The sequence below is a fragment of the Xenopus laevis genome, chromosome 4L (assembly GCF_017654675.1).
Source record: "Xenopus laevis strain J_2021 chromosome 4L, Xenopus_laevis_v10.1, whole genome shotgun sequence".
Lineage (NCBI taxonomy): Eukaryota > Metazoa > Chordata > Amphibia > Anura > Pipidae > Xenopus > Xenopus laevis.
In genome coordinates this window covers 72,111,991-72,131,951 of record NC_054377.1, presented here as the reverse complement: position 1 = coordinate 72,131,951, position 19,961 = coordinate 72,111,991, and the positions used below count along the sequence as shown (strand labels likewise).

Sequence of the window (19,961 nt, the reverse complement as noted above, 5' to 3'; positions counted from 1 at the left end):
GATTAAAATCCTTCGAATCGTTCGATTCGAAGGATTTAATCGTTCGATCGAACGAAAAATCCTTCGATCGATCGAACGAACGTTTAGCGCTAAATCCTTCAACTTCGATATTCGAAGTCGAAGGATTTCAATTCGAGGGTCGAATTTCGAAGTATTTTTTACTTCGAAATTCGACCCTTAGTGAATCTGCCCCTTAATGTTCGATAGTAAAGTGAAGGCAGGAGTAAAAAAATGTACTTTAATTGTATATTGTATGGCAAGAAAAAAAATGATGGCACCTTAAGGCAATTCATTATTGGGTGCCATATGCATGCATACATACCTACCTGTTTCTTTGAGAAAGATTAGGAAATATTTACCTTGGACACAAGAATGTTTGTCTTCCATGGATGTGTGTTCAAAACAGATATTCACCACTATAGTGCATGATTTTATTGAAAACTGAATGTATTACATGTATACTGAAAACATGAGCAGTAGATGTGCTAAACACATCTGTCTGCTTGTAAATGAAAAGCAACACTAGCTTGTAACACGGATCTACAGGCTCTTATACACCCTTCCTTGGGTGCTAGGTTTGCTATGACCTGATTAGGTTTAACACAGCAGCATCAGATAAAATAATAAGAAGGAGTTAGCACAATCTACTGGTCCCATGTACAAATAATATGTATTGCAGAATTCTAAGTGCAGTTGGATTAAAGGTGCAGTATACATGAGTTCAATGAATAGGGCTTGAGCTGACCACATAACTTGATTAAATTACCAGTATACAAATAAACAGAAGTATATTATAAAACTACAAGTCTCTGCTCAGTGTGACAAGTTCATAGGCAACTTCTAATAAACTTCTGTGCCATCATGTTATACCATATGAATTTGGTGCACTTTCTACTGCCATTATTTATTGAATGCTTTGAAAACCCTTATCCGTGTTTGAGTCAATTTTTAGTTTCTACATGTTAAATATTTGCAAAAATGCTTGTGCAAAACTGGCATAGATGTAGTGGAAATTACTTTAGGTTCAAGACCTAGATGTCTTTCAAAGGAGACATTTTTATTGTAAAAGAAACAGGCAGAGGAATATAATTAATATCATTTAAAAATATTATATTTAGTTAGTTTTCTACTTGAAGAAATAAAGATGGAAATGAGCGGGACACTGACCATTACTCTAAGGTAGGAGAAGGAAAGCTGCAGTATGTCAGTAAATCATTTTCTAAACTGGAATTATGATTTAAAGCAGTATATACTGCTCCACAGTTTTGTAAACCCCAGAGAGGTTTCAGAAGAACGAATTTGATGGAGTAAATTATCAAAAACTATAGGAATATCTCAGATTGTCTGTAGTTGTAAACTAATGGCTTGACTGCTGTATATAGGAGTGTCACAGTGCGTGAATTAAATGTTCTAAACAGAATGTACAACATCAATATTTAAAGAAACAAGACAAGGTCAAACATTCTATTTGAATGCACAGTTTTATTCGAAATGTATTACAATATACAGATTATATAAAGGTTTAATTCTCAAACATAATTCATGCATTTGTTATTGTTGGTTATAGGTTACACATTAATTATCTTCATGAATCTGAAGACTTTAATTATCAGGCCAGAAAATAAGGTAAGAAGATTGCTTGATCTATGCTGCACATGGAGATGTCTCACATGAACAAGCGGTGTGGGCTTCAACCTTTTCAGAGAAATCTTCAGACTTTTCCAGTCTTATTTGTCCTTCAGGAAGATCCAGAGATACGTCTGTAATTAAAAAAAATACATTATAATCTTAATACTGTATGTCTTATAGCCTGGTATTGAAGAGTCCTTGTAAAGTAATTATGGAACAATTACCTCTTTACAGATGGCAAAATAAACATCATACTCACTGAATGTTTGAAGCAAGAAACAGTTTTCCTTTATACAAAAAGGCAGTTTGCTTCCTATGCTATTTTACTATTATGGTCTAACTCTGGATGATTTTGAACAGCTTCTGCTGTATTCCACACAAGCCCCACCTGCTGCCTGGTCCAATAATAATATGGCAAGTTTACACTTGTATGTATAAATTACACAATGTATAAATTAACACCCACAATATTCTTAGTATCTTGATTCTATATTAAGAGTTGGCTCACTTAACTACTGCCAAAACCACGTAGAATCAAAGCATGGCTGTACCATAAATAACATTCAGATAGGCAGTGCTAGAAAAAGTTAGTTAGGGTCAGTTTATTATAAAAGTCTAATAACTATTGTTCTCAGCTATGGCCCGTAACATAAGTTGCTTGTAATAAACTGACAGTTGCATCAATTCATGTGATCAATAACAACATACATACTCACCAGAGGGCAGACAGTGGAAACCAGTAGACACTTCAACAGTCTTAACTGGAGAGCATCCTTTGGCACAACGCAAAACAGGCTGAACTGAATAGCACTTGGCCTTTGCTCCATCAGTTGCAATTGCTTTCTCAAGTTTCACAAGAGTGTGTTTGAGGTTGCAACCTAAATAAAATAGTTGTTATTTGTAAAAAAAAAAATGTGGCAAATAAATATTATTCAAGTGAGTATTCTTGCATTTTCTGAATGTCGTATACAAAAATCTTACAAAATGCTTTCTTTAACTTTGTCAGAAGTGGCGAAATGCCATGAAACGAGGATGGCCAAATGTCCTGTATGCAGAGATGTTTTTAATGTTTGGGAATAAAGTGTGATTTTTAACTAATGGATGTCCTTTTCGGTGCTCCGTTATTCAATTATAATCCATAATATAATACCTTAATTTGATAAATACCTTCAGAGCAGGACTCTGCAGGAAGAATCCATGAATGAATAAATCTCATTTGATCTTTGGCCACAGAACCATCTGGCATCTGAAGTTCTTTTTCACTTTCATCATCATTGTGTCCACAGATTCCACAAGTCTTGCCTTTCATCCATATTGTTGGTCTGAACTGTAAAAGATAAAAGGATCTTGTAGATGCATTACATACTGTGCACCATAATGAAACTATATAAAGTCCTCTATGCATATTGGCACTGAAGAAAAAGCAAGTCATTTTGTAAAATTTGACTTTGTGCTTTCCAGCCTGTAAAATAATGGTCTAAATTGTAAATACTAACAATAACAATAATAATAATTCTTTATAATCCTTCTAGTTATTCCAATGATACAGTGGGTAAATAATTTCAACAAATCATTGTAATGCAATTGTGTAATAACCTGTGAAAAGTTTTAATGATGTTTAAAACAATGTATAAAACTACTGAATAGCATATTATTTGCACTACTAATGCAAGGTATGTGGTTGGTTGCACTCTTAGAATGTTTGGAGAAGTATAAATATATGAACAAATGTTTCTATACCCAGTTATTTATAGGGTTTCTCTCCTATTTAAGCACAGTGGATTTAAAGTTAAAGGAAAAATTTTGCATCATGACCCAAGAGCTTCTAGACACCAAACATTGTAGATTTTTCACCCCCCCAAAACAAAAAATATATAATTTAATAGCTAGTGGTTCTATATCCTAGGGCTGAGATATCCTGCCACTAAATGACATTCTACATGACCTTGTCATCATTACTTAATCACAAATACCTTGAATGTCAGTCCATCATAGTCAAGTGAATCAATGCCATATTCCGATGCAGATAATGACACGCCATTGCCTTTCTTCTTAATCTCAACAGTAGGATCTGAAACCAGGAAATAAAGAGCATGATATTTTAAACTGTTTGAGAATAATTAACCACTTTCTTTAGTTGAACAAATAAATGAATGCTCTTACAGTTAAATGATTTGTATGGGAGATGTTCTTCTGATACTTCTAAGTTGTTGATCTTCATCTTAAAGGCGTCAGCTGAGTAGTACATATCTATATCACTGTTTAAGAATTAGAAAGCATGTTTAAATTCTGTAGCCAAAAAAAAATATTGGTAGAAGCTGGAATAGAAATGCTGACTAAATGTATACATATAACCTTATATTTTTTATATGTACACAAATATTTGTACACAACATCCAGAAATGTCAAATGTAAAATTTACTAGCACAGTGTGTTAAAAAGATACAATTCAGTACTATACTGTACAGTACAGTACTTATTTCCCACTTACTATTCGCCAAGCTTGACATTAATATCTTTGTGATTAGGAGACTCTTTTGAGTTTCTCATCAAAACCATAAATTTCATCTCAGGGCTGCAGTCTTGGGCCAGGACATTGTAGCAGTTTTCAGGCAAAGCAGAAGCCAAATCTACACCATTGAAGGTTGTGATTTGATCTTGGGCTACTTTGCATTCACCTGGAAATGAAGGCATAAAAGCATAAAATACTGATCTATATTAATGAATACATAATGATCGGTAACATCACTTGGCTCACCTTGTATGGAGTCCATTATTAATTTGGGAGCTTCAGCAAATATATTCCATGTTGGGGTCTGTAATACATTTTCTTTTGCATGGTGTCCGACAGGAATTGGCACTGGAAGTCTCAAGGCCCTATAGTACACTGTAAGCTACAATTTAAACACACAAGTATAAATAAAGCAATAAAACACAATTGCTTTAAAATGTTCTTCATTTTACAATCCAATGATAAATACTGTCCAGTTAATAGATCCAGACCCTTACATGATAATATTTGATAGCAAATATTATGTAATTACCCTGGGTATGCGGATTACAACGTCACATGTTCTGGGTGAAGATAGGGCAAAGACAAGTTTCACTTGACGTTGAGAGTTCCTTTTGTATTCACCTTGGAATCCCATCATATACATTGCTCCAGGGACATATTCACCAACCCTGAATTGAAAAAGATCACTGTAAGCAAATCCAATCTATATCATTATGGGGCAGATTTACATAGGGTCGAATATCGAGGGTTAATTAACCCTCGATATTCGACTGTTATAGGATTTACCGCAATTTGAATGATTCAAAGGATTTTAATCCATCAATCGAACGATTTTTCTTCGACCAAAAAAAGCAAGGAAAGCCTATGGGGACCTTCCCCATAGGCTAACATTGAGGTTTGGTAGGTTTTAGGTGGCAAAGTAGGTAGTCAAAGTTTTTTTTAAAGAATGGTCGAATAGTCGAATGATTTTTAGTCTGAATCGTTTGATTCGAAGTCGTAGTCGATGGTGGAAGTAGCCAAAAAAACACTTCGAAATTCGAAGTTTTTTGCATTTGAATCCTTCACTCCAGCTAAGTAAATGTGCCCCTATGTGTTGATACTAATATTTGAACCTAAATTGGTAGATATCTATTTAAATAATATGGCTGGTTTAAGTCAACCATTTTTAAAAAATTTATGAATTTTGACCTGACATTGAGACTGTGAATGGATTATTTTTTGTGTTTTCAGCTTCTTATGTAAACAAAATGGACATTAGACATTTTACAAATAAGTGCAAAAATACAATTGTTTTGCTTCTTCTTGCTGAAATGTAGCTTTGCACAAAGACTTACTGGTAATTGAAGCCTTACAGGACTATGTTTGATAGGTTAGTTAACATTTTGTGTCCCCTTATCTTTTTTACTAGGATGCACAGTATGAACATAGTATGAACATTTTATAAACTTACACTTTGCCAGTTGACTTCCATTTGGATGGAATTTTAGGCCAGTTAGCAGTCACCCTCAGTGCTGGTTGATTTCCAAAATTACCAGTTTCAGCCTTCATATTGATCTTGTAATCTTGGCAATTCTGGCCCCATTTAAGACTTGCCTATATAAATGGATGACAATGAAACCTTATACTGTACACACCTAAATTGGTTTATTGTTTATTAATGAATAAGAATTAATGTCATATAGACATTACCTGAGCTTCATGTGGGTTAACTACAACAGCATCAAAACAAGCTGCCCATCTAGTTTTGGATATGTCCATAACATAAGCCTGAATTTGTTGCTTAGAAGAATGGTACTCCTGATAGACAACCATCTGGTATCCTTGCTTGGTGTTATCATTCCGCACAGCCTTAAAAGTAACTACCAGCACTGGGGGCTCTTTGTCACCCAAGAATTTTGCCTAAAATACAGGACAGAAAAACATTTTAGTTATGAATTTCCCCAAAGTAACAAGTGAGACATTCTGATATCATTGCGATGAAAGACTCACTTTGTGCCTGTAAGCACTTTCACTGCTTGATGAAGAACTTTCTGAAGAAGATGACAAACGTGACCCTCTGTGTTCAGTACCCTGAAAGCATTTGTTTAAAATGTGGTATTAAAATGAGAATGGTATATATCACTACATTTTAATTATAGTACAACATCAGTAACAAAGCTGAGTCACACTAAGTCTTAGCCATTATTTTTTACATCTTAAGAGTATGGAAAGTACACGTAAGGGGCCTATTTTCTAACCTACTTGAAGCCCAGGGTTTTTGCAAATAAGGGGTCTTTTTATGCATTAGGTCTTCTAATTAATGCAAGAATAGACAACATCAGGTGCACGGCACAAGTGCTCATTTATTATCATATGTGTTAATTTACACAAGTGCAGTTGCCAGTAGCACCCAATCAGGTATTTGCTTTCATTCTCTAACTTTTGGTAGGTTTGTTTTTCTTTGTGGTGATAGGTAATTTTAATTAAAGCAAATGACAGGAGGTTCAAGAGGGTCTCAGCTCGCTTAAAAATGCTGGTCAGAAATATACCATCCATGAGCAAAATGTGCTTTTTGGAGAGGTCACCAAAATGAGCAAATTTGTCTGATTCAGTGATTACGATAGTGGACAACTAGAAAAGCATTTTGGTTGAATAGAGACATCCTTTTTCTTATGCAAAGCAGAAGGAATTCTGGGGAGGAAGCACAGGATTGTTCCAACATTTTTCCATTTACATGTAATACCCTTTAGACAGAGACTCACCCACTTGATTTTTAAGTGCAGCAATGGGCAGTATGATGATCAGATTCCCAAATGCAAACCAGTTTTGCCTATATTGTGGCTCATCTTGTGGGTGAGACTCAGTGTCAAGCGTATTCCAGTAAATGGAAATTTTATGAGCTATCCTGGGATTTCTGCCCAGAATTCCTTCTGCTTTGCATATGAATGAGGACATTTCTCCTCAACCATAATGCATTTTCTAGTGGGTCCACTTCCACGCTCTACATATGCTAATTTGAAAACCCTGCATTGCACTCCTAGCATGGTGGGTTTTCAGTTTAACTTGTAGACTATGGGATTTCTTTCAGTTTAACTAGCAATAGCACTAATTAAATAAACTCACTTTTGTCCTTGCTGTTCTCCTGAAATTGAGGTCATAGAAGTTTCGATGATGCTGAAGGTATAAAAATGCTTCATTAAACATCATGGAAGTGGTTAGGTTAGATATCAGATAGACATACATTCACATAACTACAAGTTGGTTGGTAAAATGTTTATTGGTAGAAGTTTTTTTAACTGTACCTTCTTCTTGTTCCACATTTCACTGCTGCTGCTACTGCTACTACTGCTGCTGCTTTCAGAAAATTTGTTCTTCTTCTGTTGATGCTGATTAGACTGCATTTTTGCTTGTTTATTATCATGCTGTCTATTCTTGTGGGGTCTATTTTCCTCACTGCTACTGCTGCTACTGCTGCTGCTGCTACTGCTGCTGCTACTACTGCTGCTACTGCTGCTGCTACTGCTACTGCTGCTACTCATTCCCTTTTGGCCATGCTTTCTATTCTCCTGCAAATTCCTTTTTTTGTTCTGCTCCTGACTGCTACTGCTACTGGACTCCCTCTGATGATGAGGATTATGCTCTCTCCTTTTAGATCTTTTACTGTATGAAGAGGACGAGGAGGATGATGGGGAAGATGAGGATGAAGATGATGAAGAAGACGAAGAAGAGGATGAAGATGATGAAGAAGATGATGAAGAACTAGATAATGACGATTGTTGCTTTCTAGCTTCTACAACTTCAGCATCAAGTCGTCTGTTGTGTATTTTGTTTTTTTTCTTTTGTTTTGAGCGATAAAGTGCAGTCTCATTTGTGTCCTGTGGAAACAGCAAAAATGAAGTGAAAATACTTTTATTTATTACACATTTAATACTAAAACTTAAATAATTTGAATAAATGAGAACTTACCTTTCTACTTTCATCTATTCCAAGAATCATCTTTAGCCTCTTTGTAACTGCAGTTTCATCCATCGGTTCACCTTCTGTTCCTTCAACTTCTACCAAGCCCATTATTTTTGAAGCTGCTTTTGGCCCAGCTGTTATTTCCAACTGTAGTTTTTCAATTGCTCCTTCAGTGTGAGCTGGTAAAATTACATAAAAAAGTCACACAAGGTATCACTAGACATTAGCAGTGTAGACTAAATTATACAGATCAATATTTGTATACCTGGCTTCATTGTAAGTTTAAAATCATGCTCCCCAACAGCTTGGTAAAAGATGGTATTTCTGCGAGATGCAGCATTGTGGGTTTTGCACTGGATGCATAAATGGACTCCAGCTTTAGAGAATTTAGTGCAGGCATCGTATGAGTTGATATTAGGTGCATATTGGTGATGTCCAGGTTCTGCAGAATACTTCTTGGGTCCCATTTCTGAAGAGTCCTCCTGGAATAAATGAAAAAGTAGTGTGAAGAAATTGAAATTAACAAGATAATGATCAATATATATATCATTGTGATTTTTGTATACCAATGTTGGAATTCTTCTTCTTTCTATGTGCTTGTAATTTATTGTTGGTTCAATTATAGATAACCTTCTCTTCCACAACCCTAAATTATTAGGATTTTATACATTATACTGTACATGTTTATATGTAATAAATATGTGGTTCAATTGAGTAGATACTGTAATAATTGACATAACTACAGTGCTTTTTTATGTCAGTTACCATCATACTAGCTCCTTCTGCTGAAGTTCTTCCAGTCGTTTCAAAGTGTTTTTTCAGAATGTTTTGTTCATTATTTCTGGGCACCACAAGAGTCTTCCTTGCAGAATCCAGATCCGCTATATTTCTTGTAAAAGCAAAGGTCTGTGCTCTAGACAAAGGAAACATCAATGAGTCTGGATTTGAGAACTGTGACCAAGCCATCAAAATTATAAATGAACATCTAAAACTGTTGTGCCATACTTATAAAACATATCCACCAAAAAACCAAATTGAAATCATATTGTCAATGACAAGCCTGTTACAGGCTTGCTATGTATATGATGTGTATAAAGCATCTTAAAGGGATACTGTCATGGGAAAACATGTTTTTTTTCAAAATGCATCAGTTAATAGTGCTGCTCCAGCAGAATTCTGCACAGAAATCCATTTTTTTAAAAGAGCAAAAAGATTTTTTTATATTTAATTTTGAAATCTGACATGGGGCTAGACACATTGTCATTTTTCCTAGCTGCCCCCAGTCATGTGAATTGTGCTCTGATAAAACAGTCACTCTTTACTGCTGCACTGCAAGTTGGAGTGATATCATCCCCGTCCCTCCCTTTCCCCCCCCAACAGCCCATGAGCAGAACAATGGGAAGGTAACTAGATAGCAGCTACCTAACACGAGATAACAGCTGCCTGGTAGATCTAAGAACAGCACTCAATAGTAAAATCCATGTCCCACTGAGACACACTCAGTTACATTGAATAGGAGAAAGAACAGCAGCCTGCCAGAAAGCAGTTCGATCTTTTCTTTCGGAAAGCAAATGACCAGGCAAAATGACCTGAGATGGCTGCCTACACACCAATATTACAGCTAAAAATAATACACTTGCTGGTTCAAGAATAAAATTTTATATTGTAGAGTGAATTATTTGCAGTGTAAACAGTGTCATTTAGAAATAAAAAATAAATCATAAAAATCATGACAGAATCCCTTCAATCCCTTCCAGAAATCGGTCATTTTTTATAAAACATTTGTATGTCGATTTTGCAAAATACACATCAGGGAAGTCAATCAATTTCTGAGTAGAAAATGAATTATTTAAAGTTTATTCATTTTATTTCTTTAAGAAGAAACAACTGTACCAGTTATGGGCTGTCAAAAAAATTAACTTGTCAAGAAAGAGCATACATTTAATATATTATATAATATTAAATTATTATTATAATTATTAATTATGCCATAACCATGATTGAAAAATGAACAAAATACCTAATTTCAACCAGGTGGTTTTCTTGTTGAAATGGAGGCGTTTCTATTTTAAAGTTTCTGTCTTTCATATCCAGAAAGGCAGTGAACTTAGCTGGTAGATGTGCATGCACTTTGCCATGGAATTCAATTCCTGCCTGGAATAGGGGACTGTTTATTCCCATTGTAGCCACTGTATGAACTAGAACACTGTCGGTAAAATGTAAAAAATATAAAGATGAGAAAATCAAAGCAATAAAATGAGACATAGCATTGATAACTATTCAGATATTTCTATTTCTTAGACAATAACATGCTTTAGTATATCTATACTACAAGAATGTATAATGTAACAGTTTTAATTACCTAGGCTTCACCTCTCCATTTAATTGGATTTGGGACTCTAATAGTTGAGCTGCACTAAAATCTCCTGATGGGGTAGGTTTAACCTTTACATCACCTGAAATTGAAACATAAGCAATAATACACAGACAACGAAATCATCAGAGAAAAAAGTTTAACCAGATAAAGACTTACTGTTGACAGCTGCATGGACAATGGCGGACTGGTATAAACTGAGCTCAGCTGGCAAACCTACAGTCGTTGGAATGATGTGTCGATACTCCCAAGTCATCCACCGTCGGGCATATTGTCCTACTACTCCATTGAGAAGCTTGTTCAGCACATTTCTAATCATAGTGTGTCTCTCTGCTGGCTGATTCAGTGCCTGGTGTGTAAAAAAAAGTTTTTTAAACAGAGCATGCATAGTTTTAGACTTTCATTGTAATACATTAATAAAGAGGGTAACCAGTTGTTATTAGAATATAATAATATATTATATTTCTTGAATGAACACAAAGGGCACCCCTTAGTGCTCCAGCATTTGTGACTGGGGTCAATATTGTTCCCAATTACAAAGCAGTACCAATTATTTAATGTGAAAACTAAATGCTATTATAATAGAAAGGAGCAAGTATGTGATGACAATAAGTAAAAAGCTTGGTAAATAAGTTGTATATTTCACTGTAAGTTATTTACAAAGTAACACAATTAAAAAAATCAGGTATATATACTGAAGATAAATTATTAACATTACCTACCTGGATAGTATTTTGAATGACTTCTTTATTGAGTTCAGTGAAGGCAATTTCTTGGCCAAAAAGTTTGATATAGCCGGATATCAGAGGCACTTGAGAAGGCAGCCCCTTAAATCCCAGCAGCTGGAAGAATAAATAAGAATTTAGGTCACCAAATTCATTTTGGCATAATAAAAAACAGATCATTGGGCAAAATGTAAATACTTACGGATTTCACAATTTGTGAGATTTTCTTGCGCATGGGGAAATTAGCAAACTGAATGTTTTGTTTTCTAAGAAATTCTTCTATTCCTTCTCCCCTTATTCCAATCTAGAGGTGAACAAAAAAAATATAAAATAAGTGAAATGTTGTATGTCTGACACAGATTCAATGAATCATTCTGTTCATCTGTTTGAAGGTAGCAATAAAAGCAGCATAAAGTTTACCTCTATGTCGTCATTCTCTACTAAAGACGTGTACTCTCGGAATTTAGCGAGAATGAAAACTGGGAACATTGTATTGGCACTGTTCATAATGAAGACTTTAGCAGCAGCACCAGCCATTAGATTGTCTGAAGAAACAAGAAAAACCTTGTCTATTAAGGGTGCAGTCATTGTGCGCAATACAGGGCTATTTTTATAACTACTGATTATGCAATACAAAACAATTAGCATTTACTTACATTTGAAAGTATCTACCCGCATTACTTTGCTGTATCGGTATCCCAGGTTGTCAAGGCTTGGATTTAAAATCTTAAGAGCAACACTGCATGCCGCCGCCCTAAATGCAAGAAAATTCTAAATATACATACTGTATATATTATGATATAAAGCATGTAGGTTAAAAAAATCATTTTACATTTCCATTCTTAATATTTAGAAAACAAAAGTTAATCTGGAGCCCAAATACAACTCCCATGGAATACTGCAAGAATCAGGGCCTTATTTTAACATTAAGTCATTTTGAGACATTCACTGACATGTTATTGGAAATATGAAGAACTACAAACTTGGAAAAATGATGATGGAGATGAAAGATTGCACTAAATGCCTACCAATAAACTGCTTTCATTGTTGCTTTGTACTTACAGTGGTTCCAGGTGAGGTACACTGCTTTTTGATAGTGCCTTCATTTGGGAGAAGGTGAAGCTTGCAAGCTGAAGGTTGGTTTTGCTCTCTCTTGCTGCCACATTTGCAATGGCAGTCACTGTTGCCAGACCAGGCCTAGTCTCAAACAAAGCCAAACATGCCATCATACGAACTTCAGTGCGAACATCGCGGTCCATGAAAATCTGAAGAAGGATTTCTTGAACCTGAAAATAAGTTTTCACAAATGTGGTTTTTAACATTTAGGAAGGTTTCAAAATCTACTTCATTTCTCAACATACAAATGTTTATTCCTATGATACCCACTCATAAATCTTTTTAGTGTGGGATCAAAAAGTAAAGAAACATTGGGGAAGGTTTCTAAATCTACTTAATAAAGTAAAACTAAAGCTGTATCTGTAAAGTGAATAGAATAGAGTATCTTACTTTACGCGGGTCTTCCTTGGCTATGTTCCTCAGGGCCATCACAGCATCAGTCTGAATTCTGACAGGAAGTTGATCAGCACTGGAGGAAAATCCGGGCAGGAATTTCTGGATCCGCTTAATACTTTCAGGCTGTCCAGCATTACCTAGAGCTTTCAGAGCCAGAGCAATGTCTTCATAGTGGCCTTTGTTGGCAGCTTCAGCAGCTAATTCGTGAAGGGGCTAAAACAAAATCCACAGCAGTTAAGAGGACCATTCTGACAAAACCTAAATAACATTTTTCAACAAACACAATTTAAAAAAAAATATCAGATATATTTTTATATAGGATATATTGTGGATTCTGTGTCTTACATGTATTTATACATCCTTTATTTTTATCACCGGGACAACTCCAACAACATAATTGCTTTTTTGATCAACATTGCCAATAAAATCTGAAATAGTGAGATTCTGTGCCAAAGTAACATTGTTTTCTTTCAACTCATTCAGTCTTTAAATGATCAAGCTATATTGTATATTGTAAATACTGCATATTGTAAATATTTCTTCATAGGTAAACCCAGAAGTAGAAGTAAACCCAAATATAACATTTGGCAAAATAAAGTACATTTATTTCTAGGCACATTTCAATAAAGTTTAATGTAAAAAAAAGTTTGATAATTTGTTATCCATTATTTGTAAAGGTATTTGCTGTTGAAAGCAGTAACTGTCTCCTGAACCTGTTTTTGCACATGTGACCTTTACATCATTGTACTGTTTTTTCTCTGATGGCATATGACTGCCTGTGTATCTGTTTTGTGAAATGCTAATAAAAAATATTGAAAGAGAAAGCAGTAACTGTCACTCATTTGATGTTCCCTGTAATGTTGGCCATAACTACATGTACCAACTACATGACATAATTTCTTCTACATCCAAGACCCGAATTCTGGCAAAGTCTTGCAGATATCGGTGATTCTACTTCTCTATGGGGCTATGGGAGGTATTATTAGAACTGGAGTCTAGGCCTATGGAAGACTACTGCTAAATTGTTTGATTTTGGTTATATCTGGGGTAATTACCCCTTTAATTAATTATTTTTCACAGTATTTTTTATTAGATACAGTACATTTTAGTGAAAGTGAATCCTTACCTCCAGTGCATGTTCAGGGCAGCTTGATAACTGATCACAGTACCTTCTCACCATGGTTCCGTAGGCAAGGATAGCAGCTTTGTGTACTGTGGAATATTTCTGTACTTTTGAATCTTGTACTAAATCCTATAAAATAAAACATAGAGGGAAATATATATATATATATATATATATATATATATATATATATATATATATATATATATATATATATATATATATCACATAAGAAGAAGTTTTGCTGCTGTGTCAGTCAGCAATAAAAAGTGTCAATGTGCCTACCTAACATGGCATTATTAATTGTAATTTAAGTACCCCATTTAATACCTACCCTAGAGGTGATCTTAGTTGCAGCACTGTTTTCTTTAGGTATTGCTCCTTTTGTCACATGGTCAGTTAATTCATATAAATCTAAAGTTGCATTAACCAAATTGGTTTAGTGCTGTTCTACACTACTTACTGCTTGAAAGTGAATGTAGTTTATAAGCATTTCCTATTTTTTATATGAAATTGAATAAATAAATAATAATAAATGATTCACTACTTTGTCTGTATTTGCATGCACTGAAATATAGTAAAACAGCAGGAGGAAAAGTATAGTGATTGCTTAATTGGATAAATGACTATGCTGCATTGTGGTGCTTCAAATATAAAAACAAATTCTATAAGACTAGCAGAGTTATGTATAGTAAGACTTACAGCAGAGATCTGGAAGTTCCGCTGGCCTGGCCTAGCAGAACGCATTGCAAAGGTAATTAGAACTGCTGCCTCCTGAGTAGTCAGCTCCTCATTATGAATAAGTTGTTTGATGAACTTCAGACAATCCACTGTACCAGCCATAGGGAGAGCATCAAGCAAACAGCGTCTACAAAAAATTGTTATAATAATAGTTTTCTTAGTTGGACAATATACCCCATTCATAAGTAGCTTTTATTCTCCTGGTATTTTCCTTCACATGGATTGCATAGCGTAAAAGCATAGCCCATTATATGCCAACATTATTGCTTCTTCGTATATTTTTCTGTATAGATAAGTGACCATAGTTATACCTCAGTTGAATCCTTGAGTAGCAAAATGGGTTTCTATCTGACTTATTTTTCATCATGGAACTGATAAATAACTTGCAGAGAAGCATTAAACAATAAAACACTGTGGGGTGATGTAATAAAATGTCCAAAGTTTGCTACAGGTCAAAACGCAGCCAATAGCAGCCAATCAGCTGATAACATTTACTTGTCAAATGTTTAAAAGAAAATCTTATTGATTGCTATGGGTTACTGCATTGGGCAAACTTTGTGCTTTTTGGGACATATGGGGGTCAAGCTACTAACCTATACTGAGTTCTTTGTGCAAACTGTTTCCAAAGTGCCTGAAGATTTTCAAAGTTGGACGCACGCAGAAGCTGGACTAGTTGGAGGAACTTGGCTGGGGCATCTTCACGTATATGCTGCTGTGTGTCCTGTACCAGGTGCTGCAAGACTTCCACTGCCTGGTGTGGAAATAGGGAAAAACAAGTCAAAATACTACTTATATTGTTTTCCTTTTGTGTGAATTGATAACTGATACACTTTAATGTAAGTGGAGCATTGATTAAACTAAGCATACCTGAGCTTCTGGGCTCTTGGTCTTCATTAAATGGATTGGCATTTGGTGCAGTTCTGATGCAAACTGATAGTGAAGGTTTCCACGGTTCTTAAGCTGAATTTGGGGAGGAGTCAGTTGGCCACTTTTGCTTCCAACCCATGCAAGTACTTGCCTGAGTATTAATGAACAACAGAATGGAACATAACATGATGGCATACACATTCATCATAATTATATTACTTCTAATAATGCACAATCCTAAATCCAGCAAGGGCCGAAACGCTGATCATGCAATAAAGATATTTTTTCTCCATTTATAAGTCCCTGTGTGCAACAGCATTTTTTCAATTTTGTATATATAATACTTTGTCGGCACCAGGACTTCTAACATCAATACATACATCAATGCAGTGTGTGCACATGGCTCTTCCAAGCTCTCTCTCTCTCTCTCTCTCTCTCTCTCTCTCTCTCTCTCTCTCTCTCTCTCTCTCTCTCAATATATATATATATATATATATTATTATTATTATTATTATTATTAACATTATTATTAGCATGTATTTTTAGAGCACCAACAAATTGTGCAGCGCTGTAAAATGAATGTGCTTATATATATAAATATTTTTTTTATGGTAAATATTGTGTATTTGTATGACTGCAAGAAGCATTTTTTTTTAAAAAACCATGAACTACTCTGCTTTAACAATTCTATTTAACCGAATCCCTCTTTAAAATATCAGAGAATGGATGTACACAACACTCACCTTGATTCCATTGTAGCAGCTCCATGGCGTTCAGCAAATGGCGTAACTTGGAGGACCTGTCGAGCTGTGACTTCCATGATAACAGTACCCTGATCTCTGCCCTTCAGTTTATATGTGTAAGTTGCAGCCCCTTGTATGACTCTATTCAGCTGCACAAGAAATTAATTATATGCATTGCATTTTTAGAATGTTTTTTAGGTGTTCTTGTGAAATTAGCAAAAGTCTTTGAAAATATTGGATACCTGTTTACAAGAGTGGCAGAATTCGGCCAACTCAAGACCAATGGTTTTGGACACTTTGTCTTGACAATTATTGAAGTCTGTAGACTTGATTATTCTAATCTGGTCTCCTCTCTTGTCTTCTTGAATCACATATCTTGTGTGACAGATGCCACCAACACTAGACTGTGGAACAGAGTACAATACAACAACTGTAAGGATTCTTGTTAAAGCAGAAGCATAGATGAAGAGTAAATTCATATTTTAATTTGTGTTTTACAGGTTTCTGGCTAGCAGCAGGAGTGCAGAATTTCAGTAATATCATTACAATATTTATATGTTTACACTAACCTCTTGAAGGTCATACACATCCTGGGATTTCTTTATGGTGACCTGCAGCAGATTCAGAATTCCTCTATAGATATTTGCGACAGTATCAGAAACGTCATCAGCAACAAAAATGTCTCCAACTCGCCCATTGCTGTATTCAAACCTTGCTGGTTTGGTGAGCTGTTCTGCAAGAGCTTGAGTCAGCTTTGAGGATCGAGTGAACGGGTCTTTGGGCCAGACACCATTGTACTCCTTTATTTCTGGGGACTGGATCTAAAGGAGAATATAAATGATCATGTATTTAGTACATGTAATTTTGGTGGGGGAAATTAGGTGAAATATGCCCTAAAACAGTAGATTTATATCTCAAAAAAACCCAAGCAATATGTTTCTACTTCAAATAACACAAACCAAATTAACTATTGGCTGCCTAAAATTCAGTCGCATATGCAACAAAATCATTATTATGTATTATACATCACTGACACTTGGTACAAGTAACAGTCCCAATCGGTGCGCACGTATTTAACTGAACTTTAACAAAATGTTTCTAATTACATTGTAAAGGTAATACGTATAGCTACTTTGCTTCTTACTTCATGCCTTTGTATGTGCCCATTTTTAAATATATGAGCTATGTACAAAGGGGAGTGCATTCATGGTTGATGTTTGCATTCCCACATTATTTTTAAAATAATGTATTTTCCTTTTAAATAAAAAGAGTATGATCATATAGAAATGCTGTATTAAATATAAACAATTACTGTATATGTGCCAGTTGCCTAGTATTTCATGTTAACTGAAATTAAAATATCGGCTTCATACATTGTAGCTGTGCTGCACTGCCTTTTTGTATGTTCAGATATTATGGTGCTATCATATGAATAACGAACAGACTAATCAATTTTAAGTGTTTACATCACTAATTAGGGGTGACCATGTGGTTTTTTTTTTCTTTTTTAAAATAGGGGCAAATGGTACTTACCTTTAGGAAGTATGACCTCTGAGCATAGGCGCTGATCTCAACTTTGCAGTTAATTTTAATACCAGCCCGGGACAAACCACTTTCAGGAAATCCATTCAGTATGACAGCTTCATAGTTATACACAGATATCTTGCTTTCACTGAACACAGGCTCTAAAATAGACAAATGCACAAGAATGGTCAGTACCATGCAGAATTTAAAATTGCATTTGGTAACTAAAGCAAGCACTTACCTATGTGAGTTCTTTCAGAGCCTGGGAAGGAAAGAAAAAGCAAAATGTGACATAATGAAAGTTTCTGCTGAAAGAAAACTATATTATCAAAGCAGTGCTCATTCGCATTTGCTATTATATTTAATGCAAGGCAGGTCTATATGGTAGAGCTCAGGAAGTATTTTATCCTTGAGGTTCAAAGTTGGCAGAAGTTCTGATGGCGTGTAATCTCGGCTCTGCACTTTCTGTACTTACCCGCTAATGCGAGCAAAAGTGCTAGGACGATTCCCTTCATGGTGATGGTGAACACTGAACCCAGAAAAGCCTGCCATATTTATTGCAGGAAAATCTGTAACACGTGATCTTTAGATGTGTGATTTTGGCTCATTCCAGTACTGTTATCAGGTTGTGTAAACAATTACCTCACCATATCTATTCTGCATCAAACAGCATAAACAGATTTATATTTGATGTGAATTTTTGCTTTATTTATATGACAATGAATTTTAACCAATAAAATGTAAAAAAAAATGTAATATGTCTAATAAAATTATTATTAATTAATTTAATTTCTGATTTCAAAACTAGTAGCTTTGTCCAGGTTGAGGTTACATTAACTTTGATCAGGTCACTGTGACCTGACTTTGGACAGTTAATCTAATCAAAGAGGCTATGCAGAAAACTATTTTATGAACAAAAGTCCCAGTAAAAAACACATTTTGATGTCCAAAAAAAGTTTGATTTTTATTTCAACATGAATACACTTATTTTCATTCTCTAAAATGAATTTAAAATACATAAGATAAGAGAATTGACAGCTTTTTTAATCTTTAAGCTATAAATAATAGCTATAATAAAGCTATATAAAATGTTCAAATAAAAAAGATAACCCTATTTATTTTCCCAGATAGAACATGCCTACATAGTAAGAGACTTTCAGGTTCAGAGGGCACTCTGGGCAGTAGGTATATAATATAAAAATGGGTTGGGGTACTAATACTTTTGAATGTGACAGACACAGTTGTTAAGAATACTGAGCAAAGCATGTTGTTTAGTATCAATCTTTATTACAGGCCTAACACATTCTGCAGTGCTTTACAGATATTATATATCATTTACATCAGTTCTTGTCTCGGCGAAGCTTACAATCTAAGCTCCTTATCACATTCACACACACGTTTTTGTCATTCTTATAAGGAACCATGTCACCTGTCTGTATACTTTTGGAGTGTGTCAGGGAAACCAGACTTCCTGGAGAAAACCCACAAAATCACAGGGGGAAATACAGGTAGGGATCCAATATCCGGAAATCCGTTATCCAGAAAACTCAGAATTCCGTCTCTCATAGACTTAATTTTATCCAAATAATCCAATTTTTTATCTGTAATAATAAAGCAGTACCTAGTACTTGATCCAATCTAAGATATAATTAATCCTAATATTTACATGATTATTGAGTACACTTTTAGGTGGCGAATAGTCGAATTTGAGTTCTTAAAAACTCAAATTGAATTTGAATAACTCCCTAGTCGAATTTGACAGTTTTGACCATAGAAAAATGTGAGCATTCGAATTTCAAGTTCAAATTTTCAATTCGACCCTTGATAAATCTGCCCCTTAAGGTATGAGGATCCAAATTACGGAAAGATCCATTAACCCGGAAAACCCCAGGTTTCGAGCATTCTGGATAACATGTCCCATACCTGTACAAACGCCTTGCATATACCAAAGCTACAAGACAGAGGTGCTAGGCATTGCGCTACAGTGCTGTTTCACTGCTTTAATATGATATCTAGTAAACTCAGATGGAAACATAAGTAAATGCCAAACACTGGACAGTCAGGTACACTTCCAGTCCGAATGACCCGGGCAGAGATAGTACAAGGGGCCATTAGCTCTGGCTCTGCCCAATCAGGGATTGGTGGGCCTCCACACACACAGAAATTGTGCAAAATGTTTCATCTGATTTTTGCTGATTTAAAAATAAACCCCAAGTTTCTTTTTTAAATATGAATAACCAATTCCGTATACACTAGTATTCACACATAT

The 19,961-nt window shown here is 35.1% G+C and overlaps 1 protein-coding gene across 1 annotated transcript; it reads right to left on the bottom strand.

The window, feature by feature from the left end:
* Nucleotides 1-1,644: 1,644 nt before the first annotated feature.
* Nucleotides 1,645-18,207, bottom strand: vtga2.L (vitellogenin A2 L homeolog). Its single transcript, NM_001159281.1, has 35 exons — nucleotides 18,168-18,207; nucleotides 17,934-17,954; nucleotides 17,702-17,853; nucleotides 16,738-16,989; nucleotides 16,411-16,572; nucleotides 16,169-16,317; nucleotides 15,426-15,576; nucleotides 15,152-15,309; nucleotides 14,520-14,685; nucleotides 13,821-13,946; nucleotides 12,689-12,907; nucleotides 12,245-12,468; nucleotides 11,839-11,936; nucleotides 11,603-11,727; nucleotides 11,385-11,486; nucleotides 11,180-11,299; nucleotides 10,617-10,806; nucleotides 10,446-10,539; nucleotides 10,104-10,289; nucleotides 8,849-8,996; nucleotides 8,349-8,565; nucleotides 8,090-8,262; nucleotides 7,426-7,998; nucleotides 7,247-7,297; nucleotides 6,134-6,214; nucleotides 5,834-6,043; nucleotides 5,595-5,737; nucleotides 4,674-4,812; nucleotides 4,388-4,523; nucleotides 4,121-4,307; nucleotides 3,793-3,887; nucleotides 3,603-3,700; nucleotides 2,797-2,956; nucleotides 2,346-2,507; nucleotides 1,645-1,760 (listed from the first exon to the last, which is right to left on the bottom strand). Exons 1-35 carry the CDS (start codon nucleotides 18,205-18,207, stop codon nucleotides 1,645-1,647), a joined length of 5,424 nt encoding a protein of 1,807 aa, NP_001152753.1.
* Between the last annotated feature and the right edge of the window lie 1,754 nt (nucleotides 18,208-19,961).